Raw genomic sequence first — 17929 nt, forward strand, 5'->3', positions numbered from 1 at the left:
TTTACAAACTTGGAACCTAATCCTGTAAACCCTTAATCATTTGATCAATTAATCAAGCATGTTGATGTTTATATATACAAAAACACACATTTCATCACTGTACCAAAAAATATAGCTGAAATTAATTTTCTATGGAATTTGAAGAAAGTTTAACAGCCCCAATTGTTTTCTGTGTTAATCAGTGTGTACCTGAAAAAATTACATGCCTTCTAAGAGAAAAGAATCAGTCCACACTAACTGAAAAAGAATTCCTTCCAACTGGTGTTCAGAAGAGTGCTACAAGACACATACATAACCTCATGAGCAAAGGGTGGAGAGGATACCCTCCCACATTATGACCAGCAAAAAAAAAAAATTAATAATAATAATCTCAACGAGGCAGAGATTCACAGATTTGCACATCTAAAAACCTGTGTCATGCTTTAAACCCCCTCAGCATATAACTTTGTAATGTTCATAAACCCGGCAACTACAAAAGAACACTGAAGCGCATTAACCTGAACTTGTGCCAGCCAGTCTGCCCTCACCGACTAAAGGCTCAGTCACACCTGAACAGCTAAAAATTAACCTTGCCCTTCTAGGCTAAACAGGGTCACGTCACTGGCTCCATCTCTGTTGTTACATAACAGATGACAAAACTCCAGTGGGGCCTGGTGCCGGCACATAGGGTCTCAGGTACATGGTGTGATTTTTCAGAATCTCTTTTGGGAATAGTCACGTATGTGAAATAGCTGGTACTTATGATTATGCTATTTCTATGCATGTATATTCATCTTGGTATCTGAAGTTATGAATATTAGCTATGTTTATTACATGTTTGCTCCTGTGGTAACACCCACAGGGTATTTAGCCAGCACATGAAGGGACAAGTCAAGTTGAATGGCCCATTAAGGAGCACTTAGCTCACAATGGACCCTGAAAAACACCTGTCTACACTAAATGGACTTTTTGTGAATGTTCTAACTAGAATATGGGTGGGGGTGAGAGACATGTAACTTGCCCATGTGACTCCAAACACCATCTTTCACAGTAAGAACAGATTTCCCTTCAATTAGCACTTGGCAGAAGCTAAAACATCCTGGCCTGGAAACATCTCCATTTTGCCTCTTTCCTGCTCCAGTCTCTGGACTAATGGCAGTATTCTAACCAAGGGACTGAGGACTTTAAGGTAATCTGGAGCCTTCATATTTCCTTGATCCTTTGCAGATGGACTTATGAGTTGGATATGGTACAGAGAGACTGTTCTAGCCTTGCTGATTGCTGATTTCTCCCTTGCAATGGACAAAGATCAGATGTCTGCTGACTTTCTCACGAGTCAGCAGCCTTTGATACCTGGGGTATAAGCAACATAGCCCTTGCTCAAGTGGTTTTTTCCTTTCCTCTCCAAATGCCAAAGCCTGTTCCCATTGAACTCAAGAGCAAAACTCCTTTTGATTTCAATGGGAACAGGATTTGGCCCCAAGAGATCAGAGAATGTGATTTTGATCAATTGCTTACCTGTCCAGATTCAGTTCTCATGCATGTTCTGCCAGGCTGATTTTGATTGCCCTCCACTATGTCAAGCTGAAGAAAATAATAAAACAATTTGGGCTGTAGTTCTATCAAGATGTCGATGGCACCCACAGTTCTATGCCTCTTTCCGTCAAACCCAGATGGCGCAGCATCTTTGCTTTCCTAGTGCCTGGTGGAGAGCAATACTTAGATACAGGCAAGCTGGCAGAAGCTTAGTTTGGACATAAGGGAGGCACTGATAGTATGTTAAGGGAAAGTGGGGTGATTGTCCTTCCTACCCTGCTTTCATTTAAGAAGTTTTCAATTTGGGGTGCTGCCAGATCCTCAGTGACACCTGGAAGTACAGGTGGCACTGTGGGCCCAAATCATCATTTTACAACTGCATCTGTATAACTGATGCAGTTGTAAAATTTTAGACAGGTAAAGGGAGTGCCAGAGGGGACGGGGAGAGCATGGGGCCCCGGGCTGGGCGGGGAGGAGTTACATGGGGAGGTCATGTGCCCCCCCTTGTATCCCTCCCATGAGTGCAGTACCAGTAAGAAATTATTTCTACTTGCACCACTGGCTACATTCACGAGTAAAAAAGGGTCTGACTTCTGTCTAAGGCTCTGATACTACTCAAGGAAAACCTTAACTTAAATTACAACAAACAAACCTCAGTTTAACATCAAAGGAAAACCCGAGAAAGGGGATAGATTTGGCTCATCTCATCTACAGTCTATATGTATTGTGTCAGAAACAGGGTTGAAATGCCATCTGCTTGTGGACCAGCTAATGGCTGTCTTTCAAAGGGGCTAAGCAATCTGTTTAAGTTGTAGTTATAGCAATAGTTACCATAGTATCTGGTTGCTATATCTTTGCCCATGCAGAATTAGGAGAAGGAAACTAAGATTGGACATCTAGAGAAAAGGAACACTGAAGTTAATCCAAAAATAATGTAACAAATCCTTTTAGTTTTGAGAGCTGGGCTACACATACTAATGAAGAATTCTAACACCTGGACTTGCAAAGCCATACAAAAATAAGGAAAAAATGAAGAGACACACTATTTTTGATGGGACATGATTAAGGCCATGAGTATTTTTAGTAAAAGTCATGGACGGGTCACAGGCAGTAAACAAAAATTCATGGCCCGTGACCTGTCCATGACTTATACTATATACCCCTAACTAAAACTTGGGCCGGGTGGGCCATGGGTGCTATGGAGGGGCGGCCCTGATGGGGGCGCTGCAAGTGCTGGGGGGTGGAAGCACTCGGCCCTGGACTCCCGCTCAGACTCGGGGGGAGGTTTGGCAGGCTCCCTACCCAGCTCCCCAGAAGCAGCGGGCATGTCCAGGAGCTGCTATGGGGAGGGGAAGGCCAGAGGGACCAATGCGCTGTCCCCACCATGAGCGCTGCCTCTGCAGCTCCGATTAGCCAGGAACTGCAGCCAATGAGAGCTGTGGGGGTGGTGCCTACAGGCTGGGGCAGCACACTGAGTCCCCTGGCCCCTCCACATAGAAGCTGCAGAGACATGCCGACCGCTTCTGGGGAGCCCCTGCCCCGTACTCTAACCCCCTGCCCCAGCCCTGAGCTTCCTCCCACATCCAAATTACTGCTGCTACTGGTGGGAGGGGGTGCAGTAGCCCAAGAGTGCCCCAGCAGTGGCCGATGTGGCTGGCCCAGGGCTGCCCGTTGAGCCTGATGATCTAGCCAGCTTTCTATCCACTTTATAGTCCATTCATCCAATCCATACTACTTTAACTTGCTGGCAAGAATACTGTGGGAGACCGTATCAAAAGCTTTGCTAAAGTCTCTATATATCATGTCCACTGCTTTCCCCATATCCACAGAGCCAGTTATCTCATCATAGAAGGCAATCAGGTTGGTCAGGCATGACTTGGCCTTGGTGAATCCATGTTGATTGTTCCTGATCACCTTCCTCTCCTCCAAGTGCTTCAAAATGAAGACCTGCTCCATGATTTTTCCAGGGACTGAGGCAAGGCTGACTGTCTGTAGCTTTCTGGATTCTCATTCTTCCCTTTTTTTTTTTTTTTTTAAAGGGGGCACCATATTTGCCTTTTTCTAATCATCCGGGACCTCCCCCAATTACCACCCGTTTTCAAAGATAATGGCCAATGGCGCTGCAATCACATCAGCCATCATGTTCATCTCTCTTTAAAATGGGTTTTTAAAAGCACACATTGGTCATGTTTCATTTTATGTGCCTTCTGCTGTGTCAACTCTTAAGTTTCAAGTTTTTCTCTGCTGTCTTGAAGGTTGGAAACATTTATTTTAAGTGAAACATAAAATTGTCATGTACTCTCATGACTACAGGAGCTGGAGATAGAAGACACACACCAAATCACAAGCTTCAATAAAATCATACAAGTTGGCAACAATGTGCCTGAATTAAGCAATTTCTGACAAAACGGAGCTCTGACCCAAACCTGTTTATCACACGGGTTCTCACACTTCAGAGTCCTGTCAATTTACTTACACACCTTCATATGATTTCATCTGAGGGATTATAGGCCTGCCCAGCAGCTGATCTGTTTATGAACAATGTAATGAGATTACTGCAATAAAAAAAAGCTGACAGGTTGCAAAACATTCTTGTTCAATTCGAGCTGAGTAACTCCTTGTCACCAATAAAAAAAATAGCCTTAATTCCTGAGTAGTTACGAACACATACAGGCAGCCAAAACATGATCATTATAGTTTTGTGTGATGGTCAGTGGGGAAAATGTTATCAGCATCCAATGATTAGAATATACAGCCAGTAGGATGCATCTAAGCATTCCAATTACAGAAAAATATAAATAGCTTAATGTAAAGCAACTCGTATGAAACAAGCTTTCACACCTACTGTAAAACTTTCTTCCTGTAAACCACATTTAAATTCAGTCATTACATTTCAAAATATGGAGAAATATTTTAAAGGCACTATTTCAATAGCAGACATAAGCCCCAAATCCCTTCATGACTTCCAAAGCAATTGCACTTCAAAAGGGCAAACATAAAATTTTTAGATTGCATCCACTGTAGCAAAATATTGCATGCTTGAGTCTCTTTCGAGCTATGGAGAAGGGCACTAGTCTAAGTCTCCTCCACTTTGTAAAACCAATAAAACAGAACCAGAAAGACTGGAAGGTTCAGGAAGGCAAGGCTTCCATTAATTTTCTTCTGGTGCAGGCTGGGTGCGATGAATTTGACAACTCATGCAAATCCAAGGTTGATCCTTTGAAGTTTGCTTAAGAATTTTACAGACCATGCAACTCAGCAGCCTTGGAAATAATTTAAGGGCGGGAGAACATTCATACACTTGGGTTTCCTCTGGGCACCTGAGAAAGCCCAGGTTATTCCATTCACCAAAATCATTTCTAAGGCTGGGGAGCCATCCTGCCCTGACTTTTATCAAGACAGCTGCTCAGGTGCCACCTACCCATGTGCTAGAGCCCGTATTTCACGCAGACACACTTTAATGGAATGCTAGGACCCTAACTTCATTGCCAGAACTTGCCTGGTCACAGCGTCGGGTTGCCTCTCAAGGCTCTGGTGATAAAACGGTCACCTCAGGAATTCTGCTTGCAGATTTCCCCTTTAGGCAATATCAGGGCATCCCTGTGTACTCTGTGGGGGAACAAGCAACCCTGCTGTGATCTCAGCCTAACCCCCCACCCCACTGTGGGTTAATGGAAGTAGGAATCCAGGGGGAAAGGTGTGGAACCTGCTGGAGCTGGCACTGGGTGTTGATGGAGCAGGGAACGGAGGCGTGGGGGCAGCCAGGAGATGCTGGGGAAGGGAGCGGGGGCTGCAAGAGGCTGCAAGTCGGGAGGATTGGGCAATGGGAGGGAACTGGAGAGCACAATCACATTTGTGTGCATGCACATTCTGAATGCGATTTCAACCTGTAATTGTATCTGTCTCTCTCCCACACACACTGACGCCAGGAAGGGGAGGTGTAAAAACTACCCAAATCCCTATTTTGTTTTTCAGTCTCATGATTTTGGAGTGCTGACTCCTGAGTTTTAACTCCTCCTGGGTGTGGCGATACTGCCCAAAGCTAATAGAATACCTGCCCCATCTGCATGCAAATACCGTAAGGTACATAACACTAGAGTGGTCTTTCCCTTGACAGGGTTCAAAGATGGATGAGCTGGTTTCTATGCACACAGCTTCTCCAGGCATAGAAAGTCTGTTCCAAACTGACAGGCCCCTGGCCTGCAAGTCCCAGGAGAGGAACAGGTCCTCCAAAAGGAAACAGGTAGGACAGAATGGGGGAGCAACAGGGACTCAAAAGAGAACCCCTATACTTCCTCCAGCCTGTGCCCTTTGGAGCCCTCTCTCCTTTCCCTCTCTTGATTGCAAAGCCCTAAGATAACTAGCTGCTCTGCCTCCTCCTTGCTCCATATTTTCTGGGCATCACTAGAGGGAGCCTTGAGAGAGGAACAGGTGAAATATTACCCTGCCATTGGTGTAGATCCCCCAACAAACCTCTGCAGGTAGAGGGGTAAAGTTTGCTCAGTTCCTGCAGCTCTGCTCGATAGGCGAGACTTTAGCTGGAGCTGGAACAAGCACACAGGAAACTCTAAAGAGAAAAATCTCAGTGATTTGCAACCTTATCTCCCAATATTGTAATGAAAAAGATAAAGGGGGCTTTTAAACAGATAGCGGCTTCTTCTACTGCTCTAAGTATTTGCTGCCTGAAAAGCCAATTACTCAAACTGAAAAATGTATAGTTGAAAATTAGCTCATGTGATACCATGCATCTTTAAGTGAATAACAATTACAGATACTACCATGTATCCGATTTATATTGAAAATTTATCCCAGAAATTTCTCTGCATTTTGCCATTGGTCCACATTTCAACAAGACAAAAAAACAGTTTCTAGCAGAATACTCGCAAATATCAATTAAAATAGCATGTGTTCCTTAAAATCAATCATTTTTCCTAGACTTGGTTGAATTATCCCTTTGCAAATATTTATTGCAAATTTAGCCCTTTTTTCCTGTTCACAAATCTTTTGCAAACTGGAAGACTTTTTACACAGGAGACTAATTAATGATGAGTAGGGATCAGTGTATATACTTGTTTCCATGCAAACAGCAATCATTCTTGCTACATTCACCTGAACTAAAACCTAAGGTGGGATTTTCAAAAGCACTCAGTATCCACCTAACTTCCCTCCCAGAGCAGAGGTAGGTCAGCACTGAACAGTCCCACCCTGAATGTTCACAAATGGGACAGGAGTTCAGATGGTTGGACAAAGACAATTGGACAGTGATTTGGAATTCAAACACATGTTCCCAAACATAATCTTGCAATATCCAACGTGCTTTAGTTTTTCCTCCTCCTACAAGCACATGTTCTGCTGGATGAAACTAAAGATTGCATTTGTATGGAAGGTCTTGTAAAATAGTTTCTCTGTCTGTGCTGGAAAGAGCATACATAATATTATGGACCATACTCTGACCTCAGTTAAACCCAAGTTGTGCAGGACTTTGAAGGCAAGGGTGAAAAGTTTAAACTTGATATGATGAGCAAATATGATCCAGTGGAAAGATCAGAGAGGGCATGATGCTGACAGGGCAAGGAAGATAATTTTAGCAGCTATGATTTGTACAATCTAGAGGGCTGATATGGAGGCCAGAAAGGAGGAGGTTGCAATAACTAAAGCATGAAATGATTAGGGTGTACACACTTATTTTAGCTGGCAGGGCAGAAAGGTATGGATTGTTTAGATGTTGTGAAGATGCACCAAAACCAGATGTGAAGGGAGAAAGAAGGCAAAGATGAGCGGGGTGACTGACAATGGTTGTAGTGTTCACAGCAATAGAGAGAGTAGTGAAGAGAACATGGGAAGACAAAAAAGCCACATCTCTTTAGCCATATTCAGCTGAGCTTGCACCAGGCCATCTATGACAATGTGTCAGTGACAGTGGAGTTATATCAGACAGAAGATAGGGCAGGATAGAAGGAGAAGTTTGTCAGGTTAGCATGCAGGTAGTAGGTGAATTATGTAAACAGATAAGGTCACCCAAAACCAAAATATAGAGGGGGGAAAATCACAGAGAAAGGGATAACTGGGAAAAAAGGAATGTCAAGGGGCTTGGATGAAGGGCACTCCAGTATGCACTGAAGGCTGGAGCCAGAAGGAGAAGATGACAGGGAGAAATAACAGCTGGTGCAAGAGAAGTCAGTAGAGAGAAGTGGGTGAACCCCAGAGGCCAGGTGGCAAGCAAGACATCTTAGGATCAGTAACTGGTAGAGAAGAAAGGGTATGGAAAGAGGCAGGTTGAAGAAAAGTAATGCTATATACCGGGATGGGCAGACTTTTTGGCCCGAGGGCCATGTGGGGTTGTGAAACTTTAGGAGGGCCAGGTAGGGAAAAACAGCCTGGCCCCCGCCCCCTATCCACCTCCTCCCACTTCCCGCCCCCCTCAGATGCCCTGACCTATCCAAACCCACCCTGGTCCTTGACCCCTGACCGCCAAATTCAGTTCTGGTGTAAACTAATGTAAAGGCCATGAAGGTTCCCATGAAGCCTATAGGCTGCTGTACCACAGGATACCATGGTTTCCTATTTCCTAATTTAAAACACAGAATATATTTATGATGCTATACAAGTAAGACCTAGCATACTTGCTTTCTTCCCAGCCCAGTTAGAGTTGTGTGAATAACCTGTAATAAACCGTTCATTTAATGAACAATCACTTTCACAGACTGTCAGAACAATCACAATTTTCATTTTATTATTTTAGGAAAGTTTGAGAATCACAAGTTCTGTTTACTCAGTAGCTTGCTACTGGAAGTCCAAATTCTGAACATGTTCATCAACATTTGTTTGCTTCAAGCATTTAAGTGTGCATGCCTCAGACTCCAGCATGCCGATTAGAATTCACTTTCCGAGTACTGGTACAAATAAAACTCATTTTGCACAAACATTCATGGAAACACACAAAAGGGACATGAGCATGGTCAAAGAAAAAATTTTAGAGCTGACAAATTTTCAGTCAGGAAATTGCCAGCTGTTTTATTAGAAGAAGGTATCCGAATAAGGGAAGCAACATGTACTCATTTAAAAGAAAAATCATGATGGAGTGAAATGCACGAGGAGGATGGTTGCGGCACAGCAATGTGGCTGGACTAGTTGATCTGTGAAGTCTCAAACCGCTGATTTTGTATTTCTAAACAAATCAATTGGCTGCAGAGGCATGTGTAGTCCAACAGGCCATGGAGCGGTGCAGTGCTGCTGCACCAGAGGCCCTGGATGTAGTGAACCTGTGGAAAGTCTCTTAACAACATGGACACTAGAAGCATGCTCTGATGGAAGCTTCAACCACAACAGTGCAGGGGGTGAATCAGGAGCGGCCACTGGATCAGTGATTATGGGATTTCCTAGCGCCCCTCCCTCCCCCCGCCCCTTACACAAGTAGTAGGGTAACTGCAGCCCATGGCACAACCTGACCTGGAAGTGCAATTAGGCCCTGTGGAACTCTCCTGGGAAAAATCCAGCTAGTATGATTATAGTGAGGGACTGGAACTTAGACCTTAATAAAGGATCAGAACAGAAAAATTTTGTGAACAGAGTTTTTGGGGGCAGGGGAAGAAAAGGAAAGGAGTGATGGTAAGGGAGGCAACTTTCCAGAAACTAGGGAAATTTGCATTATGTATGGGTAATATTTATTCCTCATTTACATTCATGTTAAATGCAATATAATGTAGACACTTCAAATGTTTAGCAAAGTTTTTTAAAAATTCCCCATGTTGTGTTTGATAAAACATTTTAAAATGACCATACTTTTAAAAAACAAACATGCATACCAACAGATAGTTACAGTGGGTGGGCTGTGAACTCTTGCCAATTGTAACATTCATGGTGTTTCTTACAGTAAATACAGCCATGTAAAAGGGAATACATCATATTCTCAGGTAAAGATATTTATCTTAGGTAAAACCAGAAAATGTTAAGAGCCAGCACTGCAAAAAGAATTTGTATAAAAAAAAAATCTGAACAGCATGAAGACAGAATAATGTTTTTTTTTAATCTCAAACAAGTTATATGAGCTAATTCAATAACTGTTTGTAGATGTAAAAATTCAAGCAAGAGCACAAAACTGCTACTTATAAAAACCTGTTACCTATTTGATCTTCTTGATGGTGTAATAAACATATCAAAAAAATAATTTTTACTAACCTTAGTCTGTGGAAATAAAGAAAGACTATGTTCGCACTATCTGAAGGATGAAAAGTTTTTTAAAAAAATACCTGTTAGCACAAAGCATTTGTAGGTTTATTTAAATAAAAATTATAATTTATACAATACTTTTTTTAAACAAACAAGATTCTTAAAAAATGTACAGGCAAATTGTTTCATTATTTCAATTCTTCACACAGTATAAGTCTTTTGTTGAACAAAAGTTACACTGCCAATGCATAATTATTTACAACTTCAAAATAGACAAACTTCAGACATAAAAACTATTTTAACATCCATTCTATTTCAGTGATTAGTAATAGAAATTAATTATCAGCCAAAATTTACAGAATTCGATAAAAACTACCAGTTTTCTTTGCAGGAGTTTAAGTTGCCAAAAAAAAAAAAAAAAGTACAAACATTCACCTCTTAACTCATGTAAAATATTTTCTCTCTTGGTCTGCATGGACAGTAATAAGGTTTTGCTGCTGGCTTTTTGTGCAATGATGCCACTTATAAGTAGCTCATTTATAGTCAATCTGACCTAACAAGAGTGATAAAGTACAGAAAAACATGATGATGTATCTGAACTTTTCATCAGGAATTTGTATTTAAATGGTCAGTGATAAATAATAAATGTGGTAAGTTTTCATCTCCCTTTTTTTCTTGAAAGGAACTCAAACTAACCACTACACTTCTAGGAAAGAAGTTAAACCACTTAAATGTGAATGATCCAACAATAAACCATATACATCAACAGAATTTCAACAAATGACAGCAAATGAACAATAGTATGGCAAAAACATCACTTTTTGCTGTCAAAAAGTAACACTTTACATTAAGTGGCACAACTCAATCTTGAATCAAAAGAAGACTATACTGCAAATTGTATGCAAGAAGGTAAATTTTAAATTATTAACCTCAGTGCAATTACACAAGTAAATTATGTATTTGTCCACGGCCTCCCAGCATTTCAGGGCCCAGGAGAAACAAAAGTGTAGCAATACTCACAAGAGCACTGAAGTTATTGTTTAGTGCCTTTAATTATGTAACACGAGAGCAGTTACTCTGCAGTAATTCTTATAACCTAATGTAAAGTGAACTTTGCAAAATATATACATGAATCTTTCATCAGTTATATTACACATTTTACTCTAAAAAAATCCAGTTCATTTTATTTTTATCAGCATGAACCAATGTTGCATTGTAGTTTGCAATAAGTTTACTCCTTTAACAATTTTTTTTTAAAGTACATATTGTTAAAGTGCAGATTAATTTTAAAGGACAAATCAGTATTAGTAGGACAGTTATCTTTGTTGACCAAACTAAAGTGTTAAAAAAGTATATTTTCTGTAGGAGGATTCTAAGTCTGGGAAGATGGCAAATGATTTACTACTTCTTTAAAAACGAGTCTTGTTAACTGTCCTGGCATCAACACCACAATAATATTTTAGTCTTTCAGGAACCAGCATATAGGACAATTTTACATACTACAGTCAGTGGAGGGGGGGAGGAGGAGGTAATAAGTGCAGTTACCAGCAATTACACTAAAACCACTGCCTTATGATCAGAGTGAAGGTAAAAATTACATTTGAAAATGATACAAAAATAAGAAGAACCACTTGCTCTGTAAAAAATATAAACTTCTGTTTCTTCAAAAAATGACAACCTCACAAACACCCAAGGGATTTTAAGACAAACTGAATGAACTATGAATATGACTAAGTTGTACATAACATTAATGCTTATTTATTTGCCACTTATTGTAATTCATCTGCCACTCTGATGCTTAAAGGAGGCTTTATAAAAGTCTAACTGTATAATAAATTGCTGTTGTATAAATGACAATTTCTTCTCTCTAAATCAAACTGCCTTTTTAAAAAAAAACTTCAAAATTAAAAGTAATAGTTTTACTTAAATACAAGTCTGTATATGTCAAATGAATATCTATTTGCCAAGTGAAAGTAGCTTCAAAATGGCATTTGGTTAACATCCCTGTTATACCATGGGTAATTGGATCACCTACCAATTTAAATTATACTGCAAACTTTCAAGGCCCTGGTTCAGGAAAACATCCCTCTTTGTACTGTATTTAAGCATGTGCTGAGGTCCATAACTATTCAGGACATTTGAATACATGATTAAGTGATTTTCTGAACTCAGTGATGGATATTAATTTTAAATTCTTTAAGATGGATTGTGCTACATATTTATACAGCACAGAGCTTTAGCATGAACAACTTTGTGCCTTAAATATTCAATTGAGTGAGTCCCAATGCACATGAACTTTAAATACAATATGGAGAAATACTGTCATTAACTATTCATATTAATATTAACATTAATTATCTTCACTGCCACTTCAAATAGGTTTCTACAGTTTTAGAGTGCCATTTTCCCCTGGATCTTTGTATTGTTGTTATGCTTAACTGAATGTAACCCTGGAGTTTGTTTAAAGATCTTCTGTGTAATGATGTCCCAAAAAACTTGTTTAAATAGAAAACACATGGCTAAGAAGTGTATTGACTTTAAAATCAACACTTTTTAGATAGGCTAACAATTATCTTCTTGATCCGTTTTATGGGAAAGTTTGTGCAATAAACTCAAAAGATGCAGTAGGGAGAAAATATACTGGGGAGCTAGTATACATTCTGCTGTGTCTTTAGGAGAATGCAAATGAAATCCTAAACTCTCAGATGGGCTTTATATTACATGGAATATGCCAAGCTTTCATAATTTAAAGCAAGACCAATGTTATTATATGTGTTGCCCTTCAATAGAGAAAAACTATGGAGAAGGCAGGCACAGTGTCACTGCTCCATTTGACAAAGTCAGGTTCTATTGTTGGAAAAAATGGAATAAAGAAAGGGGAGATCAAAATAGAATAATTTCTTCTGGAAATAATGCCTTCATTTGTTACATTATCCTGACATTTCTGTTATAAGGGACTCTCAAAAAACCCTCCCCGCCCCCACAATCCCACATATAAATGAATATACAACATACAAAGCTGATCTCAAGTTTTGCTTGGATGTAATTATTCCCAACTTCCCCCCTCATCAGAAAAAGATGCTCATTAAATCTTTTTGCATGAACATACATGCATCTTGCTACATTGTGTACAAGTACAATTACTGAGCCCTTCCATGACAAATATCAATAGGAATGCAAATACATGTTGCCTAACATTTTATGAACAAAGTTTTTTTTTTTTTTTTGTGGGCATCAAAAAAGTAGTTATTTTCTTCCTCTTGTACTTGGGTTGATCAGAAAAGGAAGGTAAGGTTCCAAACATTTCCTTCTGCTTTGTAATGCTGAATTCACTGTACAAGAAATTTGAAACTATGTATGCATGAAAAATTGAATCAGGTCAAACTGTTCAAAAATAAACCCTTTTATAATTCAGAAATCAGCAAGAAAAATTGCCTTAATATAATATTCTTACCAGCTAATAGTGATATTTCTAGTAGGTGTTGATACTGGTTTCATAAAATACCCAATTCAGTGATTGTTGTACTCAAGAAACATACACCAGACTATTGTAATGTGTTTCTACTCATGAAAAAAAAAAAAACCAACAACCGACAGTGGGCAAAATTAATCCCTGATGATATCAATGGAGGTACCCAAGGGATGAATCTGTTCCAGTCTATCTGCTATTTAGTCAGCTCTCCAAGTATCGTCCTAGCTTTTAATGTCAGTAAATAAACATTAAAAGTGCTTAATGTGCAAGGCTAATAGTGATGATAGCACTTTCACTGTTTTTTTACAAAAACCTTAAAAACAAACATGAAGGCATATATAAAATACACTTGATTCATGTAACAGATAGAATATAAACTGTATGACAAGAAAAATTATTGCAAAATAGATGAGGATGTTCAATTATTCACTACCAAGTTGTAAAATAAAGTCTCCTCTAGATCGTCTGAAGATAAGATACTAGCTTTCGCTGTTCGATGCTGCAGAGATTATTTTCACATACTGGTTGAAAATTGTCTCAAAAGCTTCATCTCTGTGTACCATGGCACCAAACACTAATGGCTACAGGACAAAAACAGAACAAAACAAAAATGAAACCAAAACTATAGGCGAAAGGAAATCAGAAAGTTTCCTGAAGTCTTTAGACAAGTCTGACCAGGTTCTTTCAAATCAACACCCTTCTCTCCCCTTCCTTTTTAATAAGCCTTTATTAGGTTTTTAGGTTTTTTTGGTCCAGTGAAACAAACAGGATTTGAATGGAAGTTAGAATGGGCTTTTTCCTAAAAGTTTAAGAATCCGTTCAGTATTCGATTCCTAAGAAAACCTCCCCCAGGTATTCCATTTCCATCTCCCATTTTCCTCTGCTAGTGCACTGGATCACAACTATCATTTGCACAGAATGTTCATAGATGTTCTATACAAATTGTCCTATTTCACTTTCCAAATGCTTGGGACCTATCAAGCCTTCCTGATAACCAGAGACAGAGTTCTTTTAAGATAGTCTTAGGATTTCTAAAATGGTGCAGTGGCACTGAGTTTTAGGTCACTAGATTTCCAATTTAAACATCCTGAGTAATTAGTTGTCTATTAAAATTATCTTAAAAAAAAAATTTCAAATGCATGCCCAGGCTCAGCACACTAACTAGCATGTGAATCAGAAGGAACCTCTTTACAAGGTATTAGTTTGATTAGTTATCAAGTTTCAATAATATTTCCCTGCTTATTAAAATGGCTTTTTATAAACCTGAAATGCTTATTAAGCTAGATAATGTTCAAGACTTTTTAGTTCATAGGATCTTGGAAAGTCACAACATGACTGAAGCTGGAAAACTTGGTGGATTTCAGCGAGGCTTTGGAGGACCTGTCAAAATCATATTGGCCTTCAAAATACCCCAATTATACTACTCTTCAAGTGCATTGTGGACACTGTTAGCCCAAGGCACTATATACAGAGAATGTGGCCTCCAGTTTCTAACACGCTTGCAGCAGTGTTACTAACAGTTCCTATGGTTGCCAAGAAGAAGGTTGGTAAGAAAATAGTCAATTTAAGTTTGGAGTAAGAAAGCTGTGGACACCACAGGTGAGGGGATGAAGTAAATCCATTTTAAAACAATGTCAACTATACTATATAATAGATATACTCAGCTTCCAAAATATATTAAACTGAATAAAACAGAGTGAGAGCAAAAAATATAAACACACACACTCCCACCCCCACCGACACAAGCTATAAAGAAATGGAATAGTATCCCTGAGCACGAGGGTGCAGTGCAACAATACAGACAGAGCCGGCTACTTACTTTTTGTGTAGCTGGTGTTGATACTGCAATACCCATCCCTGATCCTGGGAGAACAGAGAGCACTTTGTACTACAAAAAACAAACGAAGATACTTTACAGGCTGAACAATTACAAAGGGGCATGAAAGACAATGTGATGTAACCCGTCTACTGTGGATCCTCCCACCCACCTCTGAAGCTTGCCTAAAAGCTGCCTATTTATACTGTTTAAAAGTGTCCATACTGTTTAAAGTGTCAGACGTGGCTGGTATATTTGGCTTAAGTTGGTCCTAACTTAAGCCAAATATATCAATACAATAAGTTTTCCTTGTACTTTTAACATGTTTGTGCACAGCCTCTACTAAGATCATTGGTGGAGGTCTGCCTCAGCAAGTGCATTAAGGAGTTCACAAACATACGATTAAGGCGAAATATAGATAAGTGACAATTCAGAGGTATGGGAATCATGGCAGGAATCATAGCTTCCTATTGGGCTAAAGAATCCTCATCACGCGAATATAGTACACTGAAAATCCAACGAACAATGTACTGTACGCTGCCTTTCGTAAGTACTGTAGCAAGAGTGGACCGCTTGAATAGAAACCAAAGCCAAGAAAAAGGAAGTGCCAGTAATAATATTCAAGAATGTAAGTTTCTTCTGGGGCATGTTTTTTGTGGGATTGTTCAGTTTTCAGTCTCTTATTTCCTACCGCCTAAAGGCCCCATATGAGGTTAAACCATCATTCCTAATGATGAGAACTGGAGAGCATCTTTGTCACTGTTGGATCAGTATGAAAGAGGGCAGAGGAGAGAGATTACTGGATTTAACAAACAGGATTTAAGGAAGTATTTAAAGTAGAGGAAAAGAATACTTAGACAAAATACTGGAGACAGCTGTATGTATGAGAGGTTGGACAAAGATTTGAAATCAAGGGAGAGAATGGTACGGAGCCGCATTCTGGATGGGGTTGAGGGGATGAAGTGAGAAGCAGGATACAGTTATCCATAGGACACGGATTTGACGTGGATCATGATTTTAAGAAAGCAGGAAAAGGGTAAAATTTTGGTGACAAAGTTACTGTGATGACATACTGAGAGTCAAGCATAACAGAGGCTGAGAGTTTGAGATGGAAAGGGCAGTTCACCTGTCAGTAGCGATAAAGAGGCCTCAAGAGGAAAGAAGTTCAATTTTGGACGGACAGACTGAGAAGGAAGTGAAAGGTAACCAGGGTATATCCCACCTAATCAATTCCCTGCCATTTCAGGGGCCACAGGCCTGGCATGGGGACACCTCAGTCTCTCCTGTTCTCTGGTGCACAAAAATTTACTTTCCCAAAGTAAAAAATGTACTTTCCCAAAGATTGAAATGCTTTAGTTTAACCCAAGTTATTAGGCTCAAAACAGGGGATGAAATTTAATGGCCCGTGATACATAGAGGGTCTGACTAGTTGATCTAATGGTCACTTCTGGCCTTTAATTCCATGAAATCAAATAGGGAGGAATGAGGATTTCAGTAAACTGATCTAGAAGAACCCACTTTCCAACTTAGTTTTATATTATAATCAGTCTTCAATAGGAAAAGACTGGTTTTCAAGGTATCACCAGAAAAAAACCCTAATGTTTGCATTTGAGCTATTGTGAGTTCAAAGCACGCCATATACTCCTGTAAACATCGTCTGTTGGAAGACTCAAGTTGCTTTGCATTATTTCACATTCACCCCAATTTTGCAATAGGAAAACCCCAACATTCAGTTAAATAGTTTTATGCAATCATCTGAGCAAAGGTGACAAATTCATATCTACTTGCATTATAAAATCTAAAACCCCACCGCCTGATTCTTAAATATACACTCCTTGAAAACAAAGTAAAATTAGCAATGGAACAGAAAAAGTGAATTTCCCAAATTACTATACACTCAACAAAACAGACATACCTTCTGAATATCTGTTATCTCCGTTAGTTTAATAACTTTATTTCTCTTAGAAGAGCCAGATTTGGAGCTTTCAAAGCATAAGTAACTGAAGACAAAGGGGGGGGGGGAGGGAAAGTGTTTATTTGGTACAATAATCTGAAAACCAAAACTCTTAAAATTCTGCCTTCTTCCAAAGAGTTTTGAAATTCTCTAAATTAAAAACAGCTTTGCAAGGAATTGTGTGAAAAATGCAATTTCCAATTATGATTTTATGTTAAATCAAAAACTTTCATAAACTTCATTAGTTGAACATCTAATTCCTCTGAAGGATCAGTAATCTACTGCATGCACAAATATTTCATACTCATATTCTTACAGTGAAAGTCTATGTAATGAGAACAAACATACAAATCTTAAATGACAGCAAAAGTAGGCCACTGTACTGAAAGTTAAAAAAAAAAACCACCTCATCCATATAACCTCCTCCCCTTCCAAGTGAAAACTAATGAAAAGTTGGACTTAGCTGCACACTACTGTAATGCAGACAAACCTGAAGATATGCTAAAATAAAGCTTGAAATTCTAGATGTTAGAAGGATTATTTCCACCACTAGAGGGCACAGTATACAGATAACCTAGATTTAATTCCACTAGGTTCTAATACACTGAAGGAATTTCAGTTTAAGATCCCAAACAGCATTGGTAATACCCATTCATTGTGTACGGAGAAAACGGTTTTGATTTTGAAACCAAAACTTAACTTACTCAACTGTGGTTTTTTTGTTTTTAAAGAAGCCATACATTCATTTTTAATGGGGTTTACACGGCACTCAAAATACACAGCAAAATACAGAACATTTGGTAAACTATAATGAGCAACCGTTTGTACCGCACTTAATAAAAGTAGCTAGTGCTTTACGTTTTCATAATTTAGTTGTCCCGTTCACTATAACAAGTGCTAACATACTAAACACTGATGCTACGGTTTCCTCATCTACAAACATTTCGGACACCTAATGCATTTGTTAAATCCTACCATGCTCCAATTTCCAACTGTCCTTACC

General features: G+C 39.3%; 1 protein-coding gene across 2 annotated transcripts in view; it reads right to left on the reverse strand.

Moving 5' to 3' along the window:
• Positions 1–9767: 9767 nt before the first annotated feature.
• Positions 9768–17929, reverse strand: part of GRAMD4 (GRAM domain containing 4) — a 140326-nt gene continuing 132164 nt past the window's right edge. For both annotated transcript variants that reach the window (XM_038372456.2, XM_038372436.2), the window contains 3 exons: positions 16888–16972; positions 14976–15044; positions 9768–13737 (listed from right to left, as the gene is read on the reverse strand). In XM_038372456.2, the coding sequence (XP_038228384.1) occupies positions 13636–13737; positions 14976–15044; positions 16888–16972 (256 nt within the window). In that variant the 3' untranslated portion in view covers positions 9768–13635. The remainder of the gene's footprint in view (positions 13738–14975; positions 15045–16887; positions 16973–17929) is intronic.

This window comes from Dermochelys coriacea, chromosome 1, assembly GCF_009764565.3.
Source record: "Dermochelys coriacea isolate rDerCor1 chromosome 1, rDerCor1.pri.v4, whole genome shotgun sequence".
NCBI classification, from domain to species: Eukaryota; Metazoa; Chordata; order Testudines; family Dermochelyidae; genus Dermochelys; species Dermochelys coriacea.